This window comes from Pholcus phalangioides, unplaced genomic scaffold (assembly GCF_987345545.1).
Source record: "Pholcus phalangioides strain wild (caught in Gottingen) unplaced genomic scaffold, Ppha-v1.0 ptg000009l_1, whole genome shotgun sequence".
In the NCBI taxonomy this organism is placed as follows: Eukaryota; Metazoa; Arthropoda; class Arachnida; order Araneae; family Pholcidae; genus Pholcus; species Pholcus phalangioides.
In genome coordinates, this window is record NW_028301602.1 from 2,175,072 (window position 1) to 2,186,782 (window position 11,711).

Genomic DNA, 11,711 nt, shown 5'->3' on the forward strand with positions numbered 1-11,711 from the left:
ACAACGAACCCTACCTCTGACTCTTCATTTTGGAGACCTTGGGAAAAATAATAGTTACTTGCAGGTGAAGATGGGCCACAAAAGTGTTTTAAAAGGAGAAAGAAAGCCCACCGTAGCATACAAGGGGTTTTTACCGTTGAAAAAAATGGGAGGGTAGGCTGAATCACTGTACCTCGTACATCCTGTTTCGATATCATACATACCCCGTTACCCACATATCCATGCAGATGTTTTATTAAACACTTTCGAACAAAGAAGATATTGATTGGAAACACCTGTGCGAAATATTGATAATTTATAGTTTTACGTGCATCAGTTAGCAACTTGATTGGCTTATATTAATACAACACGTTTTAATAATGTATATTTAATTTTCTTTTTTGAAATGGTATGAAATAGTATCAATTGAAAGAAGTATAAACATTTCGAGTTCTCGCATATGCTGACACAATTTTCAAAAACAATTAAAAAAGTGGAATAAATTATCTTTATAAAACAATAAATTTCCGATCATAATGACGTCAAAAACGAGCTTCTAAACAAAAGCGAAAGCAACAATGGGATGGATTCTAAACAATAACGAAAGTAACAATGGGATTCTAAACAAGAGCGAAAGCAACAATGGGATTCTAAACAAGAGCGAAAGCAACAATGAAGTTATAAACAATAGCAAAGGCAACGATGAGTTTCTAAACACGTATGAAGATAGCAGTCAGCTTCTAAACATGTATGAAGCAACTGTGAGCTTTAAAAAAGTGCTCGAAGTAACAGTGAGCTTCTAAACAACGCTTAAGCAAAGTATTGGTTAGAAGCTCACTATTGTATACAGAGGTATAGCACTGTTACGAGAGAAATGTCGTTAGAAATGTCTCAAACAATACCAAAAAAAGGGAGACTTCATTGAATTATTTTCTGAAATATAATTCTTCAATGCGAAACTACAGTTGCAGTTCAAGATTTCATGGAACAAAGTACTGTAAAAGATTTTGCTATTTTTATCTTGATTTTGAATGCTGTATGATTAAAGCTAGGCTCAAATGAGAATGCCATAAGGTCAATCCTTTTAAATTATTGATGATATTATATTTCGGTAGCGCTATTTAGCCACTGTCTTATACAAACCAGATGCTTACGAAACAAAACAGCTTTTGCAAGAGATTTTCATTTGATTAAAAAAATTTCAGTACTGCCAATTTATATTCGCGGGAATAAGATTTGCTGTGATTAGCTTAACTTCAGTTATTTCATTTTTTTTGGAAAGTTTCATATAATTACTGTGTGTTCTTTCTCTCTCTTTATAAAACCATCAAAAAACTATTGGAAACGACGATATGTGGATGAAGTCTTTTAGATTGCAGTGAAACCTCGTTACAGCGATACTCGATATAACGATATATCCCTCTACAACTATGTTTTTTTTTTCAAATCTTGTTTGAAATTGCCTATAGTCTAATGTTAACCTCCTCTCGATACAACGATATTCTTTGCTACGATAAATTCCTCTTTAACGATAATTTTTGGGTAGTTTTGAAACTGCTACAACATTTTTATATCACGCTCAAAATTTCCTTCAATATATTTTAAAATTCCTCACCAGCTTTTGTTCTAAAAAAGGTGCTTAAAACCATCTTTTGCACTATCTACCCTCAGTAAAGTGTTTATGAAGTTGCCGTGAAGCTAGCTTCTGTGTAATACACTAAAGTGTGTGTGCAGTAAACCACTTTACAGTGTGTGGAACAACTTACTGATTTTTACTAATCAACTAATCAATTTACTGCGAATAAATAATCGTAAATGCATTTTACACTAGCCACTGGTGGTACTAACAATGCTAATTCAGAATAGAAGTCAACAAATGAGTAAATTTGGTGGTAATATCACATTTGGTGGTGACATGCAGGGCCATAACTAGAATTTCTGCCGCTTCCCACCAATTAAAAATTCGATAATTTTATAATGGTGTTCTTTGTTTCCACCTAAAAATTACCACCCTTAAATTTTTGAGTACGGGCAGTTGCCCTATCTGCCCCCCCCCCTAGATCCGGACTTGTTGGCATAACATTCGACGGTGACACACTGGAAGTTTTAGCTTACCTCTCATTATAACAATGACCCCCCCCCCCCTATAAGAGTAATTCTTGTTCGACCGCAGAGTATCGCTATATCCAGGTTTCACTGCACTTGGTTGCGGCCGTCTTAAAACGTGAGACAAACTGAATAGCATGATGACCGTCATTGCCGTCTGTTTTTGTGTGCATCGTTTTGGTTTCCTGTGTGGCCAAGAGGACAATAGTCAGGATTCATATACATGTAGTACGATGCCCTTATCTCTTCATATAGACGATGAAACAATTATCAATAAAGAAATACTAATACCTCAAAAGATAAGCTTGAACAAAATAAAACTTCCTGAAGCAACCAAACAGGGGGGGGGGGGGAGAAGGAAACAAAGGTTACAAATATCGATGCTTATCATTACTTAAACATTTCAGCCAAAAAAAAAAAAAAAAGTTAAAATACTCCCCCCATGCTCTGATTAGTTTCAGCAAAAAGAAAAAAAAGAACATTTTCTTGGACATGTACGATTTCGCATCTTACGATAACAATAATGTAACCAGAAAAAAAAAATCAGAATTATAAATATAATGATAATATGGGCAACTGCTTTCACTGAACGCAACTCCGCCCTACTTTAAAATGGAAGCGAAAAAAAAAAAAACGGTAAAAGTCTCGTAACGCCCTCTATAGGTTGTTGCAGAAGCAGAGAAGAGCCAAGGGAAAAGGAAAAACAGGGTTACTTGGTTAGCAGAGCCAACAACCTCTAAACGGGTCACTCACTACTAGAAGCAGCATAGGCAAGCACTTACATAGCATTGGCAAAGAGAATGGCAATAAAAAAAAAAGAAGTCGGAGAAAAAGTTTTTTCGCTGAAGAAGTTCGACATCTTTCTCCTCTCCCTCTTTTAATACAAAAAAGACATCTTTCTCTCTCTTTCTTTTCCTCTGTATGAATGTATGTATATCGTTTTGCCTGGTCTTAATAATAAGTTTAAGCAGTTGGGTCAACCACAGTAAAAGGAAAGGCCCCGGTTCAAGGTCTAATAGAAGCTGCTGCTGTTGCAGCACAAGAGGGAGTTTTTATTATTATTATTATCATTACTTTTATGCTCCAGTAGCCATTTTTCTTTGCTTCTTTTTTTTTTCAGCACAAACTGAACGTGTTTTTATTAGAGCAACTGAAAAATCTGCTGATTATTATTATTTTTTGTATGCAACGGAGTAAAGTAAAAACTCTTCTCCAGCCCTAATTTCCTTTTTGCTCATGTATAATACTACTAGTACTCAGAAATAGAATTTCTGAACATGGTGGCCATAAAAAAAGAAAAGAAAAAAAAATGTAAAAATAAACGCGGCCACTCGTGGGAAGTGTTAGTGATGGAAGCATAATGGGTAACTCGATCAAAACCCTAATTTCATTGTACGTGGATCAAGCTCGAAATAGGTTACAAATAAGGTAAATGAGCTAAAGAAAGCCGTCTTGGCTACTGAATAATCTTGGAGGTTTTTGTTTAATAAAATAAATAGGGAAAATAATGTAATTAAAATATTAGTTTACCCCCGCTGTGCGCGATGAGCACGATTTCATTGATTGACAGAAAAGAGAACTATGTACCATATTTTTCTAAATATGTTCCGAAACATTCATTCAGGGCATTAAAATAATCAGCACTTATCTGGGACATAAAATAGCTTTATACGGAATGTAAATTTTAAAGCATAAAAATAAATAAATAAGTGAAACACATGGACACACAAATCAAGATTTCGATTGGTTTGTAATATTGCTGTGCTTTCACAAATCCTATTAAACACAACCGAGAGATCGAAAACAGATTATGAAAAAATTCCGGCAAAGAAAGAACATATCTAAGCATAGCTAAACGAACATATCTAGCTTAAAAACAATTTCGCGAGTCGTTTTCATTTGATCATTTTTGTAGCACGACGGTCATTTTCTACAAACGAGGACTAATTAGACCGGGAGCTACAGTTTATTGTAAATTCTGAACGGCAGCTTTTTTTATATACTCGCCGAGAGGTTGGTGCGCTAACCTCTCGGTATGGGACTCCCTGCTGTAGCAATCTTTTTCTGTGGTCATGTCGCCGTTTCTGTTGTACTCCAGCGTCAGGAAAGTTGCTGACAAGGACGAACCGGATATACAATTCGCGACACCTTTAAACATCCTTTGGTACATTAGGCGAGTATCTTATCGACCTGGGCTACAGCTCCTGCAAGTCGTTTCAGGACACACTCGTACCAGTGTTTACCAATACGCATCTAGATGCATGATTCACGCATAAAACTTCAGTTTTACTCCTCCAAATTTCGTTGAGGAGTGAAAACTACTTAAAATTTTAGGTTTGTTTCTTAATAGAGTTATTTCTCATTGATAAAAAAGATAGCTCCCCTTTTACAAAAATACCCCTTAAACTTTTGGTCAAGAATGAAATTACCCTTCAATATTATATTTCCGGATTGGACAGACTCGTACAGTTTTATCCATTAAATCGAGACAAGAGTTAAATCGGGATCGAAATGATCATGAATATGCACTCACAGACAAGAAAAAAATTTGTTGAATTTGGAGATCGCTACCCATAAAATATCACACCAAATGAAAATGACACTTGTGGATTTCAATTGCCCGTATTTGCCGGGTTGTATAAATAAAGCGATAGTGATTAACAGTGATTAACTTATACCACATTGAAATGCAACTTTTTTGGTCCAAACGTCTCCATTGGATTCAGTTTTCAGTAAATCGAAGATCCTCCTCCTCTTTAAGCTAAAAATCAAATATATTCACACATTTGTACTTACTGGTCACCTGTAACAAAAAACATTTACATAATAATGTACTAGAAGTACCAAATAAATTATTTTTGTATAGAAATTTATGAAAAATGTTTCGTTAAATTCATAATCTTGATTATGAAGTCTGAAATATAAACTAGATTATCCTTGTTTTTAGAAATTTCGGTTCATGAATTGAGTTAGATTCGATTTTCCATCACCACTTCATCTTTTGCCATTCTATAGTACTATGCAAATGATGTTAATGAAAATTCTAATGCAACATCAAGTATGAACCAGTAGAAATGCTTATGTGATGAATAGCAAATTCTTCCAATCCTTTCGATGTATTTAATATTTCTGAATACATATCAGTCTGACCATTTTTAAGTGAACAAGTCTTCATTTTTCAGTACATTGAGTAATGGGTACACGTGTGTGTGTGTGAACTTTTCAATTTATTTTACCTAGATTTACTTTTGAGAGTCGTAAAATATAAATGAATTCTTTTTTCTATAGCCGAATATGAATGCAAAAAAATTTATGATAGCGAGCGATTTTTTTTAAAGTCCTCAGAGTTTCTGCGTCTATGCATTATGGCAACAATTTCATTTTTCTCCATTATATTTTCTTCATTACCAATATTTTTATATGCTTTTTTAAAAATTTCCCGAGAACCGTTGTCGAAATTTAATTCCGTGACTAACACGAGCGAATACCGCTAATACATCCAGTTGAGTATTCATATTATGAAGAATTTCGTTCAATCGAAAAGAAAATTCGCCATAAAGAAAAACTTTCAATAAATGGAAATAAATAAAAAAAACTTAAGCGTTCAAAAAATGAAAAATTTCGTATTATATGGAAGCATTCATGATATGTGTAGAGAGTTTACTGTACGTGTAGAATCTGAAACTATCAGTATGCTGTATATTTTCGATAGATGTAAATTGACATAACGCCGTGCCCTTGTTTTAGCTATTTGTATTGAACCGTAGCTCTGAAATCAGCCTTCATGATTCACGTTTACAAATCATCATGCTGAGATGAAGCTAAGTATGGACTTCAACTTTAAGATATGTAGCAGTTTCGACTAAACACTTATTAGTTTTTGTTTTGGGGTTTCATTTTGTTCAAAATACTAAATAATATACGTGGTATTGATATACCCATTCGTAATTAGATTTAAAATGTTTTATATCATTACTTTCACTGATCATTACCTTTTTGAATTGAAAATAAACTCTAAATTATATAAAATTAATTTTTTTCTTTGTTACTAATAACGTTGAAAATTACGCCAATTTTTTCATTATAAATTTCATTTCAAGAACTTTATTATTAGGTTTGAATTTTGAAGAAAAAAAATGAAATTCATGAATAAGTTTAAATTGATTGTTTTTCCTATCGAAATATCAAGAAATATATCCAGAAATTAGTTTTCAAGGATGGAATTCTATTTTCATGAAATTTCTGTATGAATTAAGAGAACTATCGTATCATATCCTCAATAACAGAATATAAAACTTATGATACATACGTAGAATTTTTCATAGAAAAACCAACTTTTATGAATGGACAAAAAACGTTAAAGATATTAAAAAATGTCTTTGGTTTTGGTAACCCTATTGATTTCCTTTCTAATACAAAACAAAAATTTCCTTCCTTGTTTAAAAAGTATTTTTGGTGATTCAAAATTAGTGATTCAAACTACCGGGTAAATCACAACGGAAGAGAAAAGAATAATTTTAAATAAATATTCATTTATCTTCGAACCATGTTGTTTCATGTGAGTGACTTTCATAACTGGAAATCTTAATACGATTTTTATTTGAGGTTTTGCTGGTTATCTTTAAAAGAGCATCAAGAGATAACTTTCATAAGATGAAGCTGGAAAAGGTTTTGCTGACAATGCAATTGATGCTTTGATTAATAAAAGCATTTTATTTACCCATACTTGGCCAAGCGTTTGTGAAATGGAGATGTTTCATGAAATTCTCATTTCATTTTTTATGAACTTTTCATTTCATGAGAATTCAATTTTATTTAAATTACTTCAAGTGATAAAGCAATACATGAAAACAAAAATTTCGTTTGTGCCTTTGGTGTAGAGAAAGATGCACACATAAAATTAATGCATTGAATTTTAAATGGATCAGTATAATTTTTGAAATAAATGAGTAGCAGTCAAAGAATGTCACATATTTTTTTTCTTTGGTATTCCTGCAAGTTTGAATCTATATCAATTAAGTGAAATGTGATTTATAAGAAGAAAAGAATAGTTCGAATCATTAAAGTCACACTGAGGAAAGTGAACTCGGAGAGTATCGATTACTAAAAACAGTAATTTCCATAATAATACTTTAATAATGCGGAAGGAAAAATGTACCAATAGATCTCATCATTAAAATCGCAATAATAGATAGACCTATAATAAAGATATAGGATTATGGTCAACTCGGATGCAATTTGCATATTTTTTTCCCACCCTCTCTCGACGTTACTTTTAAGACCGACTTCTCTTTTTCATTGACCATTTCCTATATGAAATTTTTGATTATTAACTTTCAATATGGAGTGAAAAAAATTCTTTTAAATCAGTTATGAATTTTCACTACTTAACCCTTTATCTGGCTGCGTTGCTTGCTTTCAAGAAACACGAGTTTCTCACACTTTTCAAATACAGGCATTGTGTATTTTGAGCTCATTTCGGCATTGATGCTTCTTAGCAACTCTCAAACATTCGATTTTTACCTGCGAGCCATTCACGAAGTTTCTAAAATTACCAACAGAATAACTAAAAGATACACCTGTATCCTGTTCCTTGACAAACCGAACAATAACGATTTTTGACCCCTTGCAATTTGAAGGGAAATACCATGTGTGGAAGAGATATATTGCTGTGCATTCTTCAACAATGATAAAAAGTAAGTTTGCCAAACAAATCGCATTCTTATACTATTCAAATTTATGTAAATCATATAAATACAGTGTGTTTCTTGAAATGCAACATCCCATATTTTCTTAAATATCAACAATATATATATTTTTTGCCATGTAATAGTATTCAGGGTGCCTCATTTGTCCCTCAATGTTTTTCCCTCTTTGTAAATTTCAATGCTTGCTAATTAATTCAAGGGGGAAACATGATAAGATGGGTGGGAGTAATCGAGAAGCTCTCCATATTTAAAGGATGACAACCATATTTTTATGGGCCTACGACAACCACACATCCATAATTTTATGGGCGTTTTTCTAGTACAATTTATTTTTATTGTCTTTTTTTTCCAGCTACATTGTTGGGCAATTCGCCTGTTGTGGTTCCTAATTTTGTATTTGTATAAAGAGTTAACAATGCGTAGCAATAGGAAAGGAAAAAAGAAAAAATGCACCAATAGATCTCGTCATTAAATCTCAATAATGAGAAGTAATAAAGGATATATATAGGGTTATAGCTGAACTCGGTTGCAATTTGCATATTTTTCGCCATCGTGACGTCATTTTTCTTTTCATGACGTCACGACTGGATTTTTTTATTTATCTCTTCCATTGACCATTTCCCATACAATCTTTCGATTAATAAATTTTAATATAGTGAGAAAAAAAATTCTTTTAAATCAGTTACGAAAATTCTCACTTTTTAAAACAAAACTTTAAGGATCATCTGGAGACAAGAGCATTTATCAAAACTAATAAATAGAAGTAGAGCATTTATGTAACTCTATAAATAAAAACCATGTAAATTGACTCACCGATAAGTTCATTTGGCACAGAATCGCAGTTTGGAATAGCGTTCGTATAATCATCATCGAAATAGTCACTTTCTCCCATTATAGTTTTCATTCCTTTTCTATCAATGTTATCAATCTCTCAAAGTATAAATTTTTTCGCTCAGCTTTTTTGTCCGAAAAATCATGAATGGCACAAAAAATAAGCACTCCCCACTCACACACACACACCACAAAACACAACAATCACTCACTGATCATCATCGCAGCAAAAAAAACAAACAAATTGGAGAAAAAGTATCATCGCACGTTGGGGGAATTATCGTTCCCATAATCAGAGATAATTCGATGATCGAAATCCACAAAAAAATTCAAAACAAATAAATCCTAGTAAATGTTTAAATCCAGTTTTCAAGAACATTTCGGAGACACACTGTTGTAGACACACTTTGACATAAGCACATGGTGTGTTTTATTATTATTTTTTGTTATTTTTCTTGGCACATGTACACACACTGTCGGGATCCACACACGCGCGCAACATTAAACTTGGCGGCTTCACGCACACACTCTCTCTCTCTTTTCCCCCTATTAACGGTAAAAGAAAAAGGGCGCCGAATCAGCTGTTCGCGTTCACTTTCTCGCCACATCGCCAGGCAACCTGCTCCTGTTGCCATCGCGCGTCCTCCTAAAGTTCGATGAACCTTTTGTCTCTCTTCTTTTCCCCTCTCTCTCTCTCCTTGGCGCGCAGACCTGGTTACGTCATGACCCATTGACATAATTATGATACGGCGCTCCCTATTGGACTGTGCGCGGGGATATCAAAGGGGAGAGAAAAAAAAAGCTAGTTTTTTTATTTCAATATCATCGATGTTGAATATTTTCAATTCATTCAGGAAAAATACAGGGTGATTACAATTAAAGTTCCCGTGCTCCGAGTAGTTTTTCTCTTAAAAACTGATTATCCGAATACAGCCACATTTTTACGATATCTTAATGACAATGGGAGAGCGATTTGTGAAATAAAAAAAAAAAAATAAAATTTCGACCACCAGGTAAAAAAAGTGGAGCTTTTATTTTTAATAGAATTTTCCTGTTTCCGATGGTTCATATAACGTATATAACAAGTTTCAATGGAATACGTCTACCAGAACGGACGCTATATAACTCGGAGTAGTGTCAGTATACTGGCGCGTTAGTACACCTTGTATACATTGGTTAGTATACAGAGTCAGTATTCCATTGAAAGTTGCCGTATATACGCTATATGGACCATGGGAAAAGCGCCACTTTTTCACCTGGTGGTTGAAAATTGAATTTTTTTTTATAAATCTCTCTCTCATGGTATCATTAGGATATCCAAAAACTTTTACTGTGTTCAGATAAGCGGTTTTTGAGGAAAAATTACTCGTACGGGAACTTTTATTATAATCACCCTGTATGTGTTTAGATTTTTTTTGTATCGAAATTTAAAGGGAAAAAAATTGATTGCAGTAAATAGAGCGTTTGAGACCATACCTACAGAGGGACATAGACTTGGTTGAAGGGGTACAGAGAAGAGTGTCCTTATTGGCACACGGTGCTTGAGTTGTGAAGAGAGACTTCATTTTTTGAATATGTTTACATTGGGTGAACGCAGGTGTCGAGGAGATATGATCGAAGTGTTCAAAATTTTCAATGGGATGGATAGGATGGACCATGAACTTTTAGTAAACCGCCCATCGACTGCTTTTACAAGGGGACACCAGTATCGATTGGTGAGGGACAATGCGAGGTTATGGTGTCGCAGGGAATTTTTCTCTAATAGAGTTGTTAATAAATGGAATAGCTTACCCCCGGAGGTAGTAAATTGTAACACAATTGACACGTTTAAAAAGAAATACGATAAACATGTTGGGGTAAATCGAGAAGCTATCCATTCTTAGAATAAGACAACCATAAATACATTATGGGCGTTGTATAATATTTTATGACGTGTATATATTGTTTATAATTTGTGTTAATTGCATTTTTTATTGGGTTGCTGTATTTTTTAAATATATGACATCCATATTCTTATGGGTATCTTTTTCTCAGCCACCTCGTTGGGCATTTTGCCTGTTGTGGCGTTGTATTTGTATTTGTATAAACTTAAAATTTGATACAATCGACGCCGCTTATTAGAATATTGGATAATGTTATCACATTCGGGTATTACTATCACTTTTCCAAGGAACGGACCGGACCAATATAATAACATGGGGGAAAAATTCGTTAAAAGTTATTGGGGGACTTTACAAATACAAATACAAATACAACGCCACAACAGGCAAAATGCCCAACGAGGTGGCTGATAAAAAGATGCCCATAAAAATATGGTTGTCATATGTTTCAAAAATACAGCAACCCAATTAAAAATGCAATTAACACAAATTACAAACAATATATATACTTGATAAAATATTATACAATGCCCATAAAGAATACTTATGGTTGTCTTATTCTAAGAATGGATAGCTTCTCGATTTACCCCAACATGTTTATCGTATTTCTTTTTAAACGTGTCAATTGTGTTACAATTTACTACCTCCGGGGGTAAGCTATTCCATTTATTAACAACCCTATTGGAGAAAAATTCCCCGCGACACCATAACCTTGCATTGTCCCTCACCAATCGATACTGGTGTCCCCTTGTAAAAGCAGTCGATTGGCGGTGTACTAAAAGTTCATGGTCCATCCTATCCATCCCATTGAAAATTTTGAACACTTCGATCATATCTCCTCGACACCTGCGTTCATCCAATGTAAAAATATTCAAAAAATGAAGTCTTTCTTCATAACTCAAGCCCTGTGTGCCAATAAGGACACGCGTAGCTCTTCTCTGCACCCCTTCAACCAAGTCTATGTCCCTCTGTAGGTATGGTCTCCAAAACCTTACAGCATACTCCAGTCCAGGTCGAACTAAGCCTCGAAAAAGCGGAAGAATGACTTTAGGAGAACGCGAAGAGACCTTTTTGAAAATGAGACCAAGCATTCTATTCGATTTTTTGACAACCGCTGAACAATGTTCAGAAAACTTAAGTCGCTCGTCAATGAGAATTCCCAAATCGGTGACTCTAGTTGCATCCGGGATAGTGACACCATTCAACT

At 34.1% G+C, this 11,711-nt stretch overlaps 1 protein-coding gene across 1 annotated transcript in view; it reads right to left on the reverse strand.

The window, feature by feature from the left end:
• Eip75B (Ecdysone-induced protein 75B) overlaps window positions 1-9,140 on the reverse strand; it is a 166,573-nt gene extending 157,433 nt beyond the window's left edge. Inside the window, exon 1 of the mRNA XM_089237030.1 lies at window positions 8,607-9,140. Coding sequence (XP_089093156.1) covers window positions 8,607-8,697 — 91 coding nt within the window. The 5' untranslated portion in view covers window positions 8,698-9,140. The remainder of the gene's footprint in view (window positions 1-8,606) is intronic.
• Window positions 9,141-11,711: the final 2,571 nt, after the last annotated feature.